Below are 22637 nucleotides of genomic sequence, written 5' to 3' on the forward strand. Positions count from 1 at the left end.
TTTCAAGTGACCAGTCACTATTACTTGAAAATCTTGTAATCACTGAGATACCTATACTGAACTATGGGATTTAATGTCTGCCCAGGGGAACATACAACACTTTTCAAAAGACATTTTAATGGCAATGTTTGGAGCATAAATCTACATGACCTCATTTACACACAAGCACTTCCAACATCGGTATCATGATATTGCGTCCTGACATTCACCATAAATATACCTTATGACATTTACTCTTTACAAGCAGGTTCATCGAACATATATCAAACTATAATAAATTATAATTAAATGAGAATTAATTTTCCAGTAATTCCAAGCAACCTGCACTGCTTAATTGCATCTTATATATGAATTATGTATAAAAGTATATCATTATGGACATAATATTAGAACCTGAAATTAAAATAATCACTTAAACATTTACTTCTAAGCAATATTTGTACAGGATTTAGGGAAAATACAGTACCAGCTTTAGGGGCGGATAGCATTATAAAACCATTTTTGTAGGGAGGGTGTCAACTGTCCAAGATCCCCTATATTAGCTAAAACCAAACACTACATCCAGCATGGCCTGGCTCAGGAGTACTGCATAGAACCCATTGAAAATACTAAATGCTAACTTTTCGTTCAATGAGCACGATGTCATTATTATTATTTTTTTCGAATAATAGCACTGTAGAAAAATTCTGAGCTCATATACAGTACAGCAGTTATTATGGCTGTGAAGTTTTAGTCCAGGTTAAGACACATCGCCCACCCTCTAAAATATTCTAAGCAGAGGTCCTGCCATATAGATATGACAGGATCCAGCATAGAAAGGATTTCACAAACACAATCCCCTTTCAGATAGCAGTTGTCGTGGCTACCAGCAGATTACTGTGTTCCAGCTTCTAACACCCTGCCAAATTGCAGGGGAAATGTAGTATAACATGGCGACCATTAAAGTGATTGGCTGTCCATGTCATACATAGATGCCGCAAGTCTGCCAGAGCGATAGCTTCTAACAACGAGTAGTTGGATCCTAAGTGGGGCACCCCTGTCCATTAGAAAACCCTTTTAGTGATACAGAAGGGAGAATGGTCAAAAGGAAGGGGGGGGGGGGTCATATAGAGGCCAAAGTTAAAACTATTAAGGGATGGAGATCAGCTCCAACCGCTTAAAAAAATAATTTTAAATTAAAAAACTATACCATATACTGGATATTTTTCTATATATACTTTTTAGGATCTATTCACATTAGCGACACCAATATTTCTTATCTTTCAAAACTGTCAAGACTGCATTACAGAAAGAAGCCACGATGTGAACAGAGCACTACAATGTCTTTTGAAGACTGACTAACAGTTAAGAATCGAATAGAAAAATCCTCTAAAAAAAATAGGATGTTATTGAATAAAATAATTTACCCCAAATCCAAATACACATAACTTTAATTCACTTAATGTCAACTGGCAAAGTAAAAATACATACATGTAAACCACTGAGAAATAAATTCAATTGTATTATGACTTCATTCACATTACCTGGATAGTTCTGCACTTGTTTTCTGCAACCATCTTCCATTGTAATTTATTGTCGGCATTTATATCTCCTTTTACTTCGATGGAGCAAGTTCCAGACTTTAGTAAAATGTCAATGTTGTAATTTGTCTGTTTGCCAACAGTGATTGACAGCTTGCTTTCCCCATTGATTTTTTTCAACATGGACAGGTTATGTCTGAATATAAATTCCACTTTTAGTTTTGGCTGGCACTCTGTCCTCATTTGAAGCAGGGATGTGTTGCCATCTAATGTAAGGGCACAGAGCATCGCTGCTTCACATCCATTAATTAAAGCAGAGCCATTAATCTGAGTCTGAGACGGGATATTGAGATCCTGTCAAAGCAAACGAAACCACAGAATATTAATCTCACTCACTCATAAAAATAAATGTGTTTTCTTTATTAATTGTAACAAGCTGCCAAAACATACAAATAATGAGAAGGATTGGGTTTTGCCTCCTCTCGCACGCTTATATTTTGGCGCATGGCATTGCTTTTGTATTCTGGATGATGTCATGATTGAAGTGGGCGTGAGCTTTCTGATATATCACCCCATTAATAATATAGATCAATGTCCAAAGACAAGTAGGCAGATTAAAAAGCTTTCAAAATTATATGAGGGTAAAAACCTGAGATAGGACATTTTAAGACCAAGGTTGGATCCACCTTCTTTCACTTCAACTTATTTTCAAGGATTAAATCTGTCTAATTGGTGTTTGGGACTCATCTCAAGGATTACTTGGAGGGTAAAAGCAAGATTTTCTGATATAGTGCTCCAAATCCAATGCTTCCTATATACAGTCCCAGTTAAATAACAAAATTCTGGCAGCCTGCAACTGCCACTAGGGGGTGCTATATAGTTTGTGGCATACTGTTTTATTATTGGGTTTATGCAGAAAGCTTCTAGGTATCCTCTTGATTTTGATTTGTCTACGATGATGAACTTGGTGGATGTAGTCTGCGAGCCACAAGAAACATCATTGCACACTGGATTCTCCTGGATTACATAGCACTCACGGTCTGGTTATGTTATCACATATCCTTGTAAATTCACAAGGATTCTTGAGCACCACATTGTAGATTTCGTATAACCGTGTTTGGACATATTATCTTTTAGAAATATATGTAATTTGGAAGAATGAGTTTTGTGATATTGTGCCATCTAAAACAAATCATCTTTTTTCAGAGTGAGGAAATGTCCACATTACATATATTATATCCATCATGATGAATTGATTCAGGATATGATGAGTATAACTTTAATTCAACATTAACAGTCATAGTGTACTCATGTAGTGGAGTTAGGTGTTAGGCATTTAAAGGCTTTTCCAGCCCCATGAAATCTTTTACCAATAGCTGGTAATGGTATAAAACAACAAAAGGAGTAATACTAACCTTATCAAACCCCTGCTGATACCTTGCTGCCGCTTCCCTGGTTCCCCGCCAGTCTTCGTTTACCCGGCTCCTGCAATGACATGTTATCTTGACACTTGACTGCTGCAGCCAATCACTGGCTGTAGCAGTGCCGTGTAGCCCCCAGTGATGTCATCACCGCGGAAAGAGATTGGCTGCAGCGGTCACATGTCAAGACAATACGTCATCACCAGAGCCGGGTAAACAAAGACAAGCGGAGGGAACAGGGAAGCGTCGGCAGGGGATTAGTAAGGTAAGTACCGTATTAATCCTTTTGCTATTTTATAACATTGTCAGCGATTTGTAAAAAATGTAATGGGGCTGGAAAACCCTTCAATAAAAACATAAGAATATGACATTATTACCTTCAACAATTTGCAATCATTTGCTGTCTGCAATATCCATTCTGTTTTGTTATTAGATTTGATGTCTGCCTTTGCATTTATTCTGCAACTCCCAGAATGAAACAAAATGAAACCACCAACAAATGATCCAGCCAGTGCAGAAAACTCAATGTGGTTTGCAATTGGTAATCCAAGGGTGGTTAAGTAGGGTACCGAATGATTTACTGTCCCCTGCATGGTGTAAGGATCACATATTGTTTTCAGCTGCAGCTTGACATCTTTCCCTTCATAGTCAACCCTCATAGAGAGGCCAAAATCACAATGTGTTCTCTGTAACGAGCCATTCATAGTCAAGTTCTTTGGTAAATGTAATTTCTGGGGGGGAAAAAGGAAAAATTATTATATACTTCTTGCAACTGAATTGTTCTTTTGCCATAGGGTAAAAAGCTAAGTCAGTTCAATGCAGTGAAGTTCCTCTATTACCTCAAGAAAGCTGCAAGAGTTTAAGACTGAACTGGTCCAGTTCAGATTTGATGCCACACTTCCATTGTTATTAGTCCGTACTTCGCAACTGGCTTTGAAGACACATTTTCCAACTGTTACGTCGAGAAGAGCTGCATTTTTACTCTGTTTGATTGCCACAATCCTCATCTTGCTGTCTTTGGCTATCCCAAGGCTTTGGAGTTGAGGTAGGGCATGTTTAAATCCTACCTCAATAGTATTGTGCAGGCCCCACTCAGTATTGATATTTACTCGGGCAAATGTATCACCTGAGGAGGCTAGTCCAAATATGTTAGTCTTGTAGCCAGTAGTGAAAAGTGACCCATTGAATGTAGCTTTTATAGGACCTGAAATCTTAACGAAACATGATTACTAAATTGGCGTACCATATAATATTTTAAACATTTACATGAACAAGAGAAGTAAACTTGATGACCGCCATGTCTTTGAAAAAAAAGTTTTTATATATACACTGAATGGCCACTTTCTTATAAACAAACATCTAGTAGTGTGTTGGACCTCTTTTGACTTTCAGTACTAAAAAACACAGAAAAAGGCCATACTTACAAATGGACACAGCCAGGTCAGAAACGCTGATGAAGGGGAGTGAGCAGGTGCTTTAAATAATAATAACCACTCCCACTAGTCTTGATACACGCTGCGCCTCATGACCTACACACTATCCCTCCATGTTTCACACACTGGCACCCCATTATTAATTTATCTTTATTTATGCACTTTACTCATTACTGCCCCCTATATTTCACCCTTATTATCACTTGCACATACACTATTCATTTATTCTTTTTTACTACACATCCCATGCACTACACGCCACTCCCCTCAAGACTAGTGGGAGTGGTTATTATTATTTAAAGCACCTGCTCACTCCTTCATCAGCGTTTCATATATATATATATATATATATATATATATATATATAATATACACACAGTATTAGCGGTGTTGTCATTCTAATAAACATTTGCAATTTAAAAGTAAATTTGTACCTCTACGACTTTGTTTGTTAGTTCCCCGTGACAATGTCCATAGAACAAGTTTGGAGTGAACTCACCATTGCAAATGGCCTAAAATATAAGAATGAAATTAGAATGTATGAAAAATGTATCTGCAGCCTGCAAATCACTAATAGCATCTATATATAATCAGATAAATAACTGCCACACTATTATATTATGAAATTAACATATGTATAGTATGCGCCAGTAATCTGCTTCCCAAGTATAAATAAAGTCATTAAAGTGTACCTCCACTTTCAGGGAAAACCCATTATAGTGCAGGAGTGTGCACAATAATCATTTTTCTAAATATCATTAATTACCGGTTTTGCTTCTACAGCAGCATGGACTGTGTATAGTCCATGCTGCCGGTTGCTCATAACTCTCCGGTGGGAGACAGAGGGTCCTGCTCGTCTCCATGGCTCCCGTCTCCAGCATGGCCACAGGCGCTGTGGGATCACATTACATTCTGCATACGGGAGCCATGGAGACTAGGAGGACGCTCTGTCTCCCACTGAAGAGTTATGAGCAGCCGGTAGCACAGACTTCACACATTCCGTGCTGCTGCTAGAAGCAAGATAGCCAATACAAATTATTTAGAAGAACGATTATAGTGCACACTCCTGCATTATAAGGCATTGTTCACACAGTGCAGACTTGGTGCAGACTTTGCATGCATTTTTAAGCCAAAACTAGAATTGGATCCAGGAGAGGAGACAATTTCAGGCCTTTCTTTATATATTTCTTCTGTTTTTGTTCTGTTCCTGGTTTTGGCGTGAAAAATATATACAAAATCTGCCGCAAATCTGCACTGTGTGAACCAGGCCTAATGGTTTTTCACTGAAAGCGGAGGTACACTTAGAAGAAAATGATGGAGATTAGTGGACTTCTAAATGTTTTAAATTGACAGATTGATTATATTAATACTATGGGGAAAAAAATAAATCAAGAACATGCCAAGAGAATGTAGGGCAAAGGAATTCTAAATTTAGCATTAAATCAAAATTCATGTAAAGCAAAAGTATATGATTAAAATAATGTATACAACATAATTTTTAAAAAAAATATCCGGTAACCTGATTTTTACCTATGGTATCAACATTTGTGTATATGAGATTAGCAATAGTCTATGGTCTGATATTGCAGCTCATGCTCATTCAAGTGATTAGGTCTTAGCCGCAATACCAGACACAGCCTATAAACAAGAGTGGCACTGTTTCTGGAAGAAAAAAAAGTTATTTTTCATAAACATTTTTTAATAAAAGCCAAGGACTGATCATAATGGTGTTATATATATATATATATGTTAACCGTTTCTGCCCAGAGAAAAGTTTCAAATAAGCCAGATGAACATAAAGCTAATGAAATTAGCTAGATTGTGCTATGATTTGGGAACTAACTCTAAATTATTTGTTGTATATTAACTGTATGTGATAAGAATTAATATTTTTTATGTAAATAATAATTTCTCATAATTTATTATTACTAGTGCAACTAATAAGTCAATGCATATTCCCGATCCATCTACCACCTGCCATTTTCATTCGTGGAATTGAAATGAGACAAGTTGCCATGACCTGTATTTCTTTAGACAGACATGATTGAACAGTGTTCATTTTTTAGCTCTCGGTTGAGCACAACCACTAGATCCAAAGCCTTCGTACAGTTTGAACACAGATGAAAAGTGCAGCACTAGCCTTGCAGTAACACATGTGCTAATATGTTTGATGATCATGACCTCTGTACTACCTCACGATTCAACATCCGCGAAGAGTGAAACAAATGGCATTACACAAAGCATAATGACTTATTTGCTGATTATTGTAGATCTGAAGCCAACCTTTATGCTTGATGGTATTAAGTTATTTATTGAGCTGAGGTCATTGTGGAGAACGAGACCGATATCGGACGTACTTCCAGCCGTTTTCTTCTGAAGTTCAATTTTTATATGTTCACCTTCAATAGAAATGTTGACTCCAGTAAGAAGTTTTTTGTTTAAGCTCTAAAATATAAAACAAGATTTAATATTTAACAGCAGCTAAAACAATTCTCACCTTTAGAAACCAAAATGAATGTTTAGAATGCATGTTAGACAAAGGTGATACTGGATCTATAAATTCACTATCAATGTTAAACATTAGGAAATCAGTAACATTTAAGTGGATTCGTGGACTGCAGATTTTAGACCAAAGGTGCCCAACATTTTGAAGGTTGAGAGACTCTTTTAAATACAACAGGCGGGGTGTTAAGCCACACTAAATGGGAAAAGACTACTAGATATATAACCAAGTGATATGACTTTTATTCTAGTGCTAACTGCCAATCATATGGTTTTGACCCTGGTACCAAGTTCTAGTGATGCCATGACCTCCCTGGCACCATCAGTACAAAATAGTATTTCACACTGCTGGGGAGCTACATACAGGGGGCTCATGGCCACTGGTTGGAGCGGACAGCTCCAGACAGACCCCTCAAGTGCTGATGATTGGGGTACCCAGCAGTAGAAATAGTATGTCCTGTCATCTGTAAATGTCCCGTTTGGGGTTTGAGGGTTGTCATGTGAGCCCTTAGGATTCTGTGAAATGGCCAAGAGGGTTCAAATAAGAAAGGGGAGTGTATGCTTAATACTATAGACAATACACAATTTTCCAGGTGACAAATATGCGCTTTTTGGGTCTTTTTAGTTGTTACAGAAGACAGCGGAGAAGAATTTATATCTTTACTGCTCCACCAATATCAAAGTTTGGCAGTATAAATCTTACAGCAGGATGAAGCATTATGTACTCATGAAGATACAGATTATAACTTTTTGTATACAGATCGTTTTAAAAAGCAGTGAACCATTAATCTCAGTGTAACTAGACATGTTGTTCCATTGTATAACACTAATGCATGTTACCCTTCGTGCAATACATGTCCTAGCATTTCAAGATACATTTTCTATATATCAATCCAATGACAAAGAGGCAGTTACCTGATAATGGCAGACACCATTCACAATGAAGGGAATTTTATGAGTTTTAAGCTTTTCAATATTGTGCTTCAAGCTCATTCTGAGCTGGGTGTTTACTATTGATTTCTCTATTCCAAAGGACACATCAAGTTTACTCGATCCAGTGCCCAATACCATACCACACGTCTTGTTGTTACTTGTGTTGTTGTAAGTCAGTTCAAGAGCACTCATTGGAGGAATTCCTGCAAAATGAAAACTAACAGTTACTAACGTATTATTTTATGTCAATGAAGAATCAAAAATAAGTTTCTGCTCTTTTTGTGAAAAGATCAACAAGAAATCACTACCCGACACCAACTGGTGGAGTCATGCTCTTGTTACATATTGGTGATCTAATTTGGCTTTCTATGAGAAATATTATGTAGAAAGCCTTGCAAAGTTTGCCCTTTTTTACAGTGACCCATATTACATCGACGGGCCAACCAATTCAATTCTGGATTTAAAAATCCTTGGGGAGAAATTGCAAAATATTCAGGACTGAAAATGCCGCATACAGGAAACTCCCGGTTGGTTTATAAGGGGATCTGTACAGTTATATAACTTCCTCAAATTTAGTGTCGCCCTATCCACGCAGGTTATATTTCATATTGCTCCAGTTATATAATCCTGGCTCGTATAACTACTCTTCTCTTTTACACTTGGTACCAGATCTTGTTACAATGTATTTTTATCACTATGGGAGTGGCCTTGTGCCTATGCATATTGCTTCTGGCCTCTGTGTTCATTCCTGGCCTGTTAGATTTGCCTTAACAGGTAGTAGCAGATCGTAGAATCATGTTTGTGGCAAACAGCCAAGACCAATCCTCTTAATGGGGTTGCCTGGTCTAGAAAAAAATATTTTCAAATACCCTATCTGGGAATTCTGAGTTGAAGATGACCTGTCACTAGGTCATATAAGTTGAACTGGTTATCTGACCTGAATAGCGCTGTCTCCCTGATTATAGCGTCAGATATTTTTTTTCCTGGTCACCCCCGCCGTTCCAGAGATCTGGCCCACTGTTGTGTTGGCTTCCTATATGCTAATTTGCTGTAGTTAGCCAAAGGGGCGTGAAGTACCCTCATTCTGCCGAGGTGGATCTAGCTTCCCTGCCTCTGATCAATCAGCACGAGGCAGCTTGAGGGTAGTCCACGCTCTGTTGGCTAATTACAGCAAATTAGCAAAGAGGGAGCCAACACAACAGTGGGCCATATCTCTGGAATGGGGGGTTCCAGGAAAAAAAACACAGTGCTGGAATCAGGGAGACAGCGCTATACAGGTCAGTAAAGCAGTTCAACTTATATGACCTAGTGACAAGCCCTCTTAGATATAGTAAGATCTCCTCTTCATGACCCTCAACTACGAGCTGGAGAGAGGCTACAAACATTCTCTCTCTCTGTGGAGGACATAGGCAGCTATTCATTTCAATGGCCACTATGTAATGCTTCATTTCCCCTGAGGTTGCGCTACAGTGGAATTGGAAACTTTAATTAGATTTACATGCTAATTCTTACAATCACATTGAAATTCTTAGAATTAGAATTACAGCTATTCTCTGGCGTCCCAGTAGCTAGACCGATTTGATCAGTTTATCGTCAGGAAACCTTTATAAAATATAAAGTACTGAATTCATAAATATAGATACCTCGGTAAAACTGTACATAACAAGTACCAGATTGCAATTGTAATTTTTTAGGACTGAAAGGGACTTGCATAAAAGTATATTCAATGAATCCTATATAATAGGAAATACCAGCACCAGCTTATTATGAATATGAGAAAGTATTCTCTAACAAACCTGCATTCTGCAATGAAACTATGTTGTGTGACACAATTCCTTTAAGTCGTTGCTCTTGATCAGCAGCATTTACTAAATCCACACACAAGAGTCTTTTATCAATCTGCATGCAGACCTGTCCCTGCTTATGCAGTTTCTCCAGGTGAACATTTGCTCTGATCTTGGTTTCTGTAGGCAGTGCATGGCTTCCATTTTGGGTGAAGCTAATGCTAATATTGTGAAGGCTGCCATTGTTAAAAATATTTCTGTTTCGGATATTGATCTGGTAGACATTCTGATTCTTTAAAAAACTGATGTATCCTAAAAATAAAATTAGAGGTTTGTTACATTAAATGAAACTTATAGAACACACCAAAAATATTACAGCCTCATTAGTTTATAGGTTTTTATGCTAATTGGCGTCAATATTATTGGTAGAATATAGGCCTAGGTCCAAATGGAAAGGGTAAGTGCCCTGGTGTGCGGTCAAAATTGTAGTGTAGGGGCTCAATTAAAACAAGTTCACCACTAAGTGGTAAATTGGCGCAAACTTAAAATGAAAAATGACAGTATTGTAATGTATTAAATGTATATAGAAATATATGGTTGTAGTGTACTTTAGTACTTTTTTATGTACGGTATTTCTATAAACGTATTGTAATGAACTTATCCGCCTATTGCCCAGCAGCAATTTATAGGGACAGACATTTCATGTGTTTAGCAGCGGCTTGTTTCTCACATGCTTTCTCATTCAAGCTAGGGGAAATAACTGTTGGCTTATATCTATGGGCAACTTTAGAGAAGTGTTCCCCAACCAATTACCCTAGAGCTCTATGAATGTAGCTCTCTAGATGTTGTCAGCTGCTAACACCAGACAGATCCATATCACTTGCATTTGGCTCCTTGGTCAGGAATATATAACATGCTCTTGATATTACAGTCAAATGCACATTTCACAAAAATTATGTGACAATTTGAGATTTTTTGTGTTAATGTTCTATTTGGTTGATTCATTGTGGTTTTATTTTAATTTCACTAAAATGTTTAAAACTTAATGTGTCTGAACTCTACTATACACGTGGTTCTAAAGAGATTGGGGAACTCTCTTAGGCTAGGTTCACACCTGTGTTGTGCCAATCCATTGTTCTGCTTCGCCAGAGGAGCAGAACAAGGGAATAATGGCAGCAACGGTTCCACTGCACAACGGACACCGCCGGCAGCCGACGGAACCCATTGACTTCAATGGGTTCTGTCACCTTTCCGTGCGGGTGTCTGTGATTTTACCAGACACAATAGTGCAGCATGCTGTGCTATTGTCTCCTGTAATCTCCGGTAATCCCTGTAGGTCTGCGATGGAGGCCCATAACGCAGAGCCTACGATGCAGATGTGAACGAAACCTTACTCAGAGGCATGTCTTAGGCCCTGTTTACATAACGTTTGCCTTCAGTTTGGTCTTTCCGTTCATCTGTTCCGTTTCCGTTTGCAATACCATTTCAATGGTATTTTTTTTTCTTTCAGTTGGTTTCAGTTTTTGTCCGTTCCGCTAGGTTTCCATATTTTCAATGAGAACAATAGCGCAGCACCAAACTGTTGTTTGCATCGAAAAAAATGGAGACCTAGCGGAATGGACGCAAAAAAAAATATATATTTGAAATCAATGATATTGCAAACAGAAATGCTAGTTTCCTTTGGTCTTTCTGTTCATCTGACAGAACAGTTGTGGTTGGACTTGTGGATTTAATTTGTTACATAAAGAAATCACCTTCATTAATATTCTTTTTTTGCTTCAAAGCTCCATCAACTGAAAGCTGATGCGGGACAGTAGCCAAACCTTCAAAGCTGTGCACCAGATTTCCAGCAAATGACAACAGAAGACCCACTTTCTGTTCTTTTGATCCCGATAAGTCAATTAACAAAGATTTATCATTGAAATTAATCTTGGATGTCAAGGACATTCTGTCATAAAAATAAAAAATATGTTAATTATCTCAATCAATCTCAGTAGAAAAGGACGAACCGATCAATAATGTTTTATAGGGTTATACTGAAATCATACAAACATGCACAAAACGCATATAGAGCCATGAAATGGTAGAAAAGATTCTATGTTCCGAAACCGGGTTATGACAATATTCTACATAAAATAATAATAATTGCAATAACATAAGTAATTATTATATTACCTGGATGGCAGAATTTTGCCTATTATTTTTAACCCGGCAGTCTGCAGATCAGCTGTTAGAGCTTGTTGCATGGACACACTTACACCAAGTGTCCTGATATTCTTTCGACTCTCATGGTCTAAATCAACTTCAATTAATGCCATGTCTTTACCATCATAGTGAAGAATAAAGCTTCCATTTGTACTACTTCCACCATATTTCTTTCCTAAAGCTTGAATCTATATACAAAGCAATGTAAAAGTTACCTGCAGATCAGCTTAAAATCTGTAAAATACTTAATATTAAAAGAGGCGCTAGACCTAAAGGCCCAAATATATAAAAAGTTAAATTCTTTTAAACCAGCATTTAAAAGTTAGACCAAAAACTGAAATTTTTATAGTCTGGCAATTATTTTTGACACAGAACTGCAGGATTATATACAATTTTTCAGAATCAGAACCAAAATACTGAGCAGAGATAACCAATACTAAGAAGTGATGCCAGATTAAAGGGATTATCAAAGTTCTAAAAAAAAAAATTCTAATGGCTGCAAATGTCCTGTAATAAAAAAAACAACCAGTACTCACCTATCCTTTCCATCCAGCGGTGATGTTCCAGAGGCCCTCCCAGTGATTGTTCTTATGCACGCAGCATGTGACTGCTGCAACCAATCAGATGAATGGTTGTGTGCTATATTCCTGTCATGATGGGCAAAAAAATTATTCGCTACTGCTGAGCCCTTTGATTGGCTGTAGTCACATGATGCCTGCATGTAAGCAATCACTGGGAGGGTAACCAGAGCGTCAGTGCTATTTTGCCTAGTTGAAAGAATAGGGTAGTACAGGTAGTTTTTTTTATTTCAAGACATTTGCAGCCATTAGTCAAAATTTTTTATTTTATTGTATCTAACAAGACATTACTGAAACATCAGTTATAGAACAATACCAGGAGATTGCATTATAAGTCTAATTTAAAGTGTATGTCCAATTAAATAAAGAAATTATTATGGTGCAGGAGTGTCCGCAATAACGGTTTTTCGAAATAACTTCCTCAACAGACTCTGTCTCTGAAACAGGAGGGTTGGATCCAGCGCTGTAGATACGATGTCTGTTAAAACGGGAGTCTATTCCCAAGTTTTATTTTGTCTTGATTAAAGCCATGACTAAGGACCTAGAGAAGGTCTGAAACGCGTAGGCTACCGCCTATATTTCTTCTTCCCTCTGGATTTGGACAATACCCACTTGTCACTTCAACCACTACACGTAGCTCACTTGCTACGATTTTAATCAAGACAAAATAAAACTTGGGAATAGACTCCCGTTTTAACAGACATCGTATCTACAGCGCTGGATCCAACCCTCCTGTTTCTGAAGTATTTCTGGCGTGTGCCGACACGAGGATCCGTGTGCTGACTTTCTTGTGACAAGGTGAGCTGGAGGATTTTTTTCTACACTTTTTTCTAGACTCTGTCTCTATCAGCATGCATGGCCGCGGTGCGGGCTGCAAGCTGCTCATAACTGTGCAGTAGGAGACATAAGATCCTTGTCTGTCTCCTAGGTTCCCATCTCTAGCAGGGCAGCAAGCACTGCAGGATCCCATCACATTATACAGTGCTGGTTCCAGTACCGAAAATGGGAGCCTACGAGACAGAGCAGGACGTTCTGTCTCCTACTGAGTAGTCAGGAGCAGCACGGACCGCAGCCAGTCCATGCTGCTATCCAGTCAGAATCTGCTTTGCAAGTTATGTACAAAGATTATTATTGGGCACACTCCTGCACTATAATTGTTTTTTTCTATATAATTGGAGGGACCCTTTAAGAAACCATTGACCAACAGGATGAAAAGGGATAAATGTCAAGCATATAGTCGAATACATATGATCAGAAAGTTGTAGCACATTCTAATCAGTAGTTTCAGGCCTAGAAAGTATTTGGTAGACCTGATGCACAAATTTATATAAACTCTGAAAAATGTCAAGACACCTAATAGTGACCATACACACAAATGGTGACAGTGTTCAGTGTAATACTGCATTCGATTTGCCAAATACAGTTTAAATACTGAAGCAGGAGAGCTCTTTCTTTTTTTCATATAGTATAGGAACATGTTGTTAAGGATCTGCCAGGCACAGCTTCTGTATCCACGCCCATAGGTAATCAGTCTGCACCTGCTTCTATGTCTGTGAGACTGACTCCATCTTCCACCACTCAGGATGGCAGGCTTAGGAGTGGGAGAGCCTATCACAGCCTGGCCAGACGGAGCTAGCTCCCGCCCTCTGTCTATTTATACCTGCCTTTCCTGTTCCTCCTTGCTTGTGATTCTTCACGTTTTGTTTCCTGGCCCTGCTGCAGCTTCTTGTACCATTTGACCCTGCTTCATATTGACCCTGGCTTACTGACTACTCTCCTGCTCTGCGTTTGGTACCTCGTACTCTCCTGGTTTGACTCGGCTTGTTCACTACTCTCCTGCTCTGCGTTTGGTACCTCGTACACTCCTGGTTTGACTCGGCTCGTTCACCTCTCTTGTTGCTCATGGTGTTGCCGTGGGCAACTGCCCCTTTTCCCTTGCTTCTGTGTACCCTTGTCTGTTTGTCTGTCGTGCACTTATTGAGCGTAGGGACCGTCGCCCAGTTGTACCCCGTCGCCTAGGGCGGGTCGTTGCAAGTAGGCAGGGACTGAGTGGCGGGTAGATTAGGGCTCACTTGTCTGTTTCCTTACCCCCATCATTACATAATCACAAGCCCATATACCTACTCTACCCTGGTCCCTCACACTACTATGGACCCCCTTGAGACCCTGGTTCAGCAAATGCAGGGTCTCTCCCTACAGGTCCAGGCCCTGGCTCAGAGGGTCAACCAGCCTGATGCTACCATGGTAGTGCCCCTCACCTCACCTCTTGAACCCCACCTCAAGTTGCCTGATCGGTTCTCAGGGGACCGGAAGACTTTTCTCTCCTTTCGGGAGAGTTGTAGGCTCTATTTTCGTTTAAAGCCCCACTCCTCAGGTTCTGAGAGCCAGCAGGTGGGTATAATTATGTCCCGGCTCCAGGAAGGGCCCCAAGAATGGGCCTTCTCCTTGGCTCCTGACGCCCCTGAACTTTCCTCCGTTGATCTTTTCTTTTCTGCTCTCGGACTCATTTATGACGAAACTGACAGGACTGCCTTTGCCGAGAGTCAGCTGGTGACCTTACGTCAGGGTAAGAGACCTGTTGAGGAGTATTGCTCTGACTTTAGGAAGTGGTGCGTAGCTTCTCGGTGGAATGACCCTGCCTTAAGGTGCCAGTTTAGGTTGGGTCTGTCGAACGCCCTGAAAGACCTGCTAGTTAGCTATCCCTCTTCTGACTCCTTAGACCAGGTTCTAGCTTTAGCGGTACGAATTGACCGACGTCTCAGGGAACGACAACGTGAACGTTTTTGTGTTTTCTCCTCTGACTCCCCCATGATGCCTCCCGAGGTTCCGTTGCTTCATTCTTCCACGGAAGACTCGGAGGTACCTATGCAACTCGGGGACTCCGTGTCCCCCCAACAACGTAGAGAGTTCCGCAGGAAGAATTGTCTCTGCTTCTATTGTGGGGATGACAAGCATCAAGTGAACACCTGTCCTAGGCGTAAGAATAAGCAGCCGGAAAACTTCCGCGCCTAAGTGATCATCGGGGAGGTCACTTGGGTGTACAGGTATTTCCCGTAAATATGAAACGTAATAAAATCTTGCTTCCCTTTCAGGTCTCTTTTGGTGGTAGGTCTGCTACCGGCAGTGCCTTCGTGGATTCAGGGTCATCTGCTAATATCATGTCTGTGGAATTTGCTATGTCTCTAGCTATGCCTTTGATTGATTTGCCTAAACCTGTCCCAGTAGTGGGTATCGACTCCACACCTCTTGCTAATGGTTATTTTACACAGCATACCCCTGTTTTTGAACTCCTTGTTGGCTCCATTCATTTGGAGCAGTGCTCTGTACTGTTGACGCAGGGATTATCGTCCGATTTGGTTTTAGGCCTTCCCTGGTTGCAGTTGCATAATCCCACGTTTGACTGGAATACTGGGGATCTTACCAAATGGGGTAATGAATGCTTGACGTCATGTTTTTCTGTTAATTCTATTTCTCCCCCTGAGGAGGTGAACATGCTACCTGAGTTTGTTCAGGACTTCGCTGATGTTTTCTCTAAGGAGGCCTCCGAAGTGTTACCTCCTCATAGAGAATATGATTGCGCTATAGATTTGGTACCAGGAGCTAAGCTCCCTAAGGGTAGGATATTTAATCTCTCTTGTCCCGAATGTGAAGCCATGAGAGAGTATATCCAGGAATGCCTGGCCAAGGGTTACATTCGCCCCTCTACTTCTCCGGTAGGTGCTGGCTTCTTCTTCGTAGGGAAGAAGGATGGTGGTCTTAAGCCATGCATTGACTACCGTAACTTGAATAAGGTCACTGTAAGGAACCAGTATCCCCTTCCTTTGATTCCTGATCTCTTTAATCAGGTTCAGGGGGCCCAATGGTTCTCTAAGTTTGATCTACGGGGGGCGTATAACCTTACCCGCATCAAAGAGGAGGATGAGTGGAAGACTGCGTTTAACACGCCCGAAGGTCATTTCGAATACCTCGTCATGCCCTTTGGGTTGTGTAATGCTCCCGCGGTCTTCCAGAATTTCATAAATGAGATTTTAAGAGATTACCTGGGGGTATTTCTTGTAGTGTACCTTGATGATATACTTGTGTTTTCCAAGGACTGGTCCTCCCACATTGAGCATGTCAGGAAGGTGCTCCAGGTCCTTCGGGAAAACAAACTGTTTGTGAAGACCGAAAAATGTGTGTTTGGGGTGCAGGAGATACCATTTTTGGGTCAAATCCTCACTCCTCATGAATTCCGCATGGACCCCGCCAAGGTCCAGGCTGTGGCGGAATGGGTCCAACCTGCCTCCCTGAAGGCGTTACAGTGCTTCTTGGGGTTCGCTAATTATTACAGGAGATTTATTGCTAACTTCTCGGTCATCGCTAAGCCTCTTACGGACCTCACTCGCAAGGGTGCTGATCTCCTCCGCTGGCCTCCTGAGGCTGTCCAGGCTTTTGAGGTCCTTAAGAAGTGCTTTATCTCGGCCCCGGTGTAGGTTGACGCGTCCGAGGTGGGAGTGGGGGCTGTCTTGTCCCAGGATACCAGGTCCCTCACCCATCTCCGTCCCTGTGCCTACTTCTCCAGGAAGTTTTCGCTCACTGAGAGTAACTATGATATTGGCAACCGCGAACTCTTAGACATTAAATGGGCATTTGAAGAGTGGTGCCACTTCCTGGAGGGGGCTAGGCACCAGGTAACGGTCCTTACCGACCACAAGAATCTGGTTTTCCTAGAATCGGCCCGGAGGCTAAACCCAAGACAAGCTCGATGGGCGTTATTTTTTACCAGATTAAATTTTTTGGTTACCTATAGGGCTGGGTCTAAAAATATTAAGGCTGATGCACTGTCGCGTAGCTTCATGGCCAGCCCTCCTTCGGAGGAAGATCCTGCTTGTATTTTGCCTCCAGGTATAATCATTTCCTCTATTGATTCTGATTTAGTCTAAATTGGGGCTGATCAAGGTTCAGCCCCCGGGAACCTTCCTGAGAACAAGCTGTTTGTTCCCCTGCAATTCCGGCTAAGGGTACTTAGGGAAAATCATGACTCCGCACTATCTGGTCATCCAGGCATCCTGGGTACCAAGCACCTCATTGCCAGAAACTATTGGTGGCCTGGGTTGCCTAAAGATGTTAAGGCCTATGTCGCCGCTTGTGAGGTTTGTGCTAGGTCCAAGACTCCCAGGTCCCGACCAGCGGGCTTACTACGTTCTTTGCCCATTCCCCAGAGACCTTGGACCCATATCTCCATGGATTTTATCACCAATTTGCCTCCATCTCAAGGCAAGTCGGTGGTGTGGGTTGTAGTAGACTGTTTCAGTAAGATGTGCCACTTTGTGCCCCTCAAAAAACTACCCAATGCTAAGACGTTAGCTACCTTGTTTGTCAAACACATCCTGCGTCTCCATGGGGTCCCTGTCAATATTGTTTCTGATAGAGGGGTACAATTTGTTTCTTTGTTTTGGAGAGCCTTCTGTAAAAAGTTGGAGATTGATCTGTCCTTCTCCTCTGCCTTCCATCCTGAAACTAATGGCCAAACTGAGAGGACTAATCAGTCTCTAGAACAATATTTAAGGTGTTTTATCTCCGACTGTCAATATGATTGGGTCTCATTCATTCCCCTCGCCGAATTTTCCCTTAATAACCGGGTCAGTAACTCGTCAGGGGTCTCCCCCTTTTTCTGTAATTTTGGGTTTAATCCACGGTTCTCCTCCGTTTCACCTGGTAGTTCCAACAATCCCGAGGTAGAGGTCGTTCATCGGGAACTGTGCACAGTTTGGGCCCAGGTTCAGAAGAACCTAGAGGCGTCCCAGAGCATACAAAAAACTCAGGCAGATAGAAGACGTTCTGCTAACCCCTTGTTTATGGTCGGGGATCTGGTGTGGCTATCGTCAAAGAACTTGAGCCTTAAAGTCCCGTCCAAGAAGTTTGCTCCCCGGTTTATAGGGCCATACAAGGTCATTGAAGTCCTCAATCCTGAATCCTTCCGACTGGAGTTGCCCCCATCTTTTCGAGTACACGACGTGTTTCATGCCTCCCTCCTTAAACGCTGCTCCCCGTCCTTGGCTCCCTCGAGGAAACCTCCTGTCCCCGTTCTCAACCCTGAGGGGGTAGAATTCGAGGTGGCCAAGATTGTGGACAGCAAGATGGTCCAAGGCTCCCTCCAGTACCTGGTCCATTGGAGAGGATACGGGCCTGAGGAGAGGACTTGGGTACCCGCCCGGGATGTTCACGCTGGGGTATTGGTCAGGAGGTTCCACCTTCGTTTCCCCAATAAACCAGGTCCATCTAGAAAGAGTCCGGTGGCCCCTCATAAAAGGGGGGGTACTGTTAAGGATCTGCCAGGCACAGCTTCTGTATCCACGCCCATAGGTAATCAGTCTGCACCTGCTTCTATGTCTGTGAGACTGACTCCATCTTCCACCACTCAGGATGGCAGGCTTAGGAGTGGGAGAGCCTATCACAGCCTGGCCAGACGGAGCTAGCTCCCGCCCTCTGTCTATTTATACCTGCCTTTCCTGTTCCTCCTTGCTTGTGATTCTTCTCATTTTGTTTCCTGGCCCTGCTGCAGCTTCTTGTACCATTTGACCCTGGCTTACTGACTACTCTCCTGCTCTGCGTTTGGTACCTCGTACACTCCTGGTTTGACTCGGCTTGTTCACTACTCTCCTGCTCTGCGTTTGGTACCTCGTACACTCCTGGTTTGACTCGGCTCGTTCACCTCTCTTGTTGCTCACGGTGTTGCCGTGTGCAACTGCCCCTTTTCCCTTGCTTCTGTGTACCCTTGTCTGTTTGTCTGTCATGCACTTATTGAGCGTAGGGACCGTCGCCCAGTTGTACCCCGTCGCCTAGGGCGGGTCGTTGCAAGTATGCAGGGACTGAGTGGCGGGTAGATTAGGGCTCACTTGTCTGTTTCCTTACCCCCATCATTACACATGTACTGCAAAGATTTGATTTGTTAGTAGTATAAGTGGTGGCATGACAGCTCCAGCGGGCAGAATATTTGGGTCTTCATCCAATATTACCTGAAGATTCTGAGGAATTCTCCACGGATATGGATGGGAAAGATGAGCGTAAAACCCCATATGATTGAGAGATTTGTTAAACTGAACATGCAGCTGTCAACAAAAAAACACATGAAATTAGATAAAAACATTTAAAATATTATAAAGCCCACCAAATCAACAACAATTAAAAGTGTTCTAGACATGTATTATGGACAGTTTTAATAACACACAGGCCCACATTAATCAATGTATTTGCGCCTTTTTTTTTTTTAGAAGCACATATTACTGGTTGGTGGCATATTTATTAACCATTTGTGCCAGAATTTAGAGTAATTTGTGCTATGCACATCCATTTGTAAAATTGGAGTGAAAGGTGTGTGAGGCTAACTGCTTGGCCAGGATTTGGACACATTTAAAAAATGCAACTTTTAAAAAAATAAAATAAATTGCCAGAAGAGTCGTAAATGAGAAAAAAAGTTGCATCTCTGCTCCACACAGACCCTGGCATAGAAAAAATGGCGTCATATCAGCCATTCTGAAAGTTAATGGTAGTGATGTATGTTGTGATAGATTTAACAAAGAAGGCAAAGTGTGTGCATACCATAAAGGCACACCATATGACTGCTATGGGCTCCGAGAAGACAGGGGGCCCAGACCCGGTTGCCTGACAACGTGTACAGTGATCCTCTCTCCACAGATCCTTCAAGCAAATGTGTGTGAAAAACAAAACCAAGGATCGTGGAAAGAAGATGGTGTGGAAAACTAGCACCATGTCCCGCTGTCCCACATGGTTAGGGGGGTGTTAGGTAGTGTTAACCAGTACCAGAAAGGAACCCTGTTTAATCTTTGCTAAGTAGCCCCCTCATATCTATGTATGGCCATGAAGAAAGAAGATGTAATCATAAATTTGTTACAACACGTGTTCAATAGTCTGTTCTATTTCTAATATATTAAATGTCACCACCCAGTTCCAAGAGGGAATCAGGCAATCTATAGAGTAGTAACCAACAAAGAAAAGGGCAAAGCAAGAATCTGATGATGGGCACAGTGGGCGTGAGCTCATCTGGAAGAGAAGTGCTAATATAGGCACACATGAAAGGCTTGTATGCTAAGGTTTATCAGGCACCAGCTGTAGCCTTGGAACCAGAACATCCAATAATGGGATAAGTTCAGGCAGGTGAAGACAACCAAGATATTCCATGTCACTGCTGAACTAATACTTGATATCATCAAAATGGACCATGCTAATTAATTGTAATTGGGTTTTGAGGGTCCCACTAACTTCTTCATCAAGTTTCCTTCAGATACCTCAGGTTTCATCCAAAAGGTTTGTGATTCTTGCATAGACTGCAATAATACATTACATCCAAAACAAAGAAGCTGTCCTGACATGTGTGCAGGGAGCGTAATATATGATATACCTGCACACAAGTGTGCCCAAAATGAGCTTGGGGGAAACTGAGTTTTAATGTAACATATTTTAGAAAATGAAGGCACTATAAATACTGGTTTTCAATTAATATGTGATATTTTATACAATATAAAGAACAGTACTATCTACCAATGTTATTGCCCCCACTAGGTTTAAGAATGCAGCCCCTTATATCCATAAATCAAGTGCCCCCTGATCCCAACATGTACAATATAATATCATAACATTTCATACCTGTAGAGTATTGTTGGCATTGATTATGATTTTTCCACGTAGTCCATGATCAAAACCATCTTTCTTATTTTCCCTTGAGAAAATCTCCCCATCAAACCTCAAACTGCGTGGAAACCTCAACTGTTAAGGAGTAAAATAAAATAATAAAAATGCAGGCAGTTATTTTACAGGTTTTATATATAAAATTCTTAAAAACTGACATTTGCAAATCTGGTGTATTGATGGTCCTATCCTATCATACTGACCAACATTTGAATTCAAAATTGCCTAAATTTTAAGCGATGCCCTCGTTTTGCCTGAGAAGTTACCAGAAACTGCCATTTTTAAGAAAATTAGCATGTAACACGCTCTGTTGAGGTCCAGCTCCTGGGACAGTTCTCGTGAAAATCTAGATTGTTGTCAACGATTTAAAATTTTCTTGTGAACTGGTTCTCCAAACAGAGGTATGACCTGGGCCCTAGTGACAAGCTGTTCTTGAGGTTCCCACCAAAAATACTCCTCTGTAAACTGGCCCCCCAAGATCATACAGTATTGAAAAGAATTGGATGTGCACAAAGAGACTTGCATTCATGTATAAAGAAATAATGCATACACTCACATAACCGAGGGTGAAGAGGTGGGGGGCCTTTTTTCGTTTTAACTGTAGAAGTGTGTTCATGTTTACCTGAACAGTCGCTATCTGACCAGATGATCTGGCTTCATAGGCAGCTAAGCCTATGCTCCGTTGAGAAGAGTAGCCACCAGTCACACCAAACACATGTTTATGTGAAAGGCATAGTACTACTTCTGAATATCCATTTAGAGTAGGGGAAAAACTGATTGAACAGCAGCATTCTGGCTACCGTATGAACCAGGATAACAGGCGCTCCACAGTAATGGTTAATGGCTAATGGTTAATGAGCCAAACGGCCACCATTGTGTCACTCAATGCAACCAAATACTTCATGGCGCCATATGTGGGCACCTACCCAGGCAACACCCTGTTCAAGCCCTGTATAGAACTTCTTGGAAAATACTCAAATATAAACTTTATTAGGAGAGAAGTACTGAGAGAGAAGTCTTTGTTTTTTATGTACACAGCACTAAGAATGGATCACTGACCCTGTAGTCTGCACAGGTCTGTGATTATATCTACTTTTGGAAAACAGCATACCTGTGAATAGATAAGATGCATATAGATTGTATGTCCTAATGGTTGTTTTAGTTTTAGAAAAAATGCATTGAGAAAAAAAAAAGTCTGTGAACAATCCTAGTAATATTAATTAATCTCATGTTTGAAATGACAAGCCTGGCTTGTTTCATTTCTTGGCGACCCGGTAAAATTGGCCAAAAAAAAACGGCCGTGTGATTTTTTTTTTATTATTTTAACTGCGGCCATATGGTGGTCGTTAAATAAGCCGACCATCCCTGCCGTGTGAATAGGTCAGCAGTTATAGGGACAGAAATTCCCCCAAAACTAAAGCAAAAATAGGTCAGGAACACCCACCCCTTAAACAAAGTACTATAGTGGGAGAGGATCCAAGTTCAATGAGGGCCCAGGTTATATAAAATTAATAGAAAAGTCTAAATAAAGGCTCCACTGGATTTGTGATTTCCATAGAATATTAAAATGCCA

The 22637-nt window shown here is 41.0% G+C and overlaps 1 protein-coding gene across 1 annotated transcript in view; it reads right to left on the reverse strand.

The window, feature by feature from the left end:
• Positions 1-22637, reverse strand: part of LOC142655659 (uncharacterized) — a 235042-nt gene that overhangs the window by 135023 nt on the left and 77382 nt on the right. Inside the window, exons 19-29 of the mRNA XM_075830110.1 lie at positions 21023-21142; positions 19375-19467; positions 11769-11986; positions 11348-11541; positions 9606-9905; positions 7792-8012; positions 6658-6819; positions 4809-4886; positions 3781-4152; positions 3319-3672; positions 1524-1874 (exon numbers count right to left, since the gene is read on the reverse strand). Coding sequence (XP_075686225.1) covers positions 1524-1874; positions 3319-3672; positions 3781-4152; positions 4809-4886; positions 6658-6819; positions 7792-8012; positions 9606-9905; positions 11348-11541; positions 11769-11986; positions 19375-19467; positions 21023-21142 — 2463 coding nt within the window. The remainder of the gene's footprint in view (positions 1-1523; positions 1875-3318; positions 3673-3780; positions 4153-4808; positions 4887-6657; positions 6820-7791; positions 8013-9605; positions 9906-11347; positions 11542-11768; positions 11987-19374; positions 19468-21022; positions 21143-22637) is intronic.

This window comes from Rhinoderma darwinii, chromosome 6, assembly GCF_050947455.1.
Source record: "Rhinoderma darwinii isolate aRhiDar2 chromosome 6, aRhiDar2.hap1, whole genome shotgun sequence".
In the NCBI taxonomy this organism is placed as follows: Eukaryota; Metazoa; Chordata; class Amphibia; order Anura; family Rhinodermatidae; genus Rhinoderma; species Rhinoderma darwinii.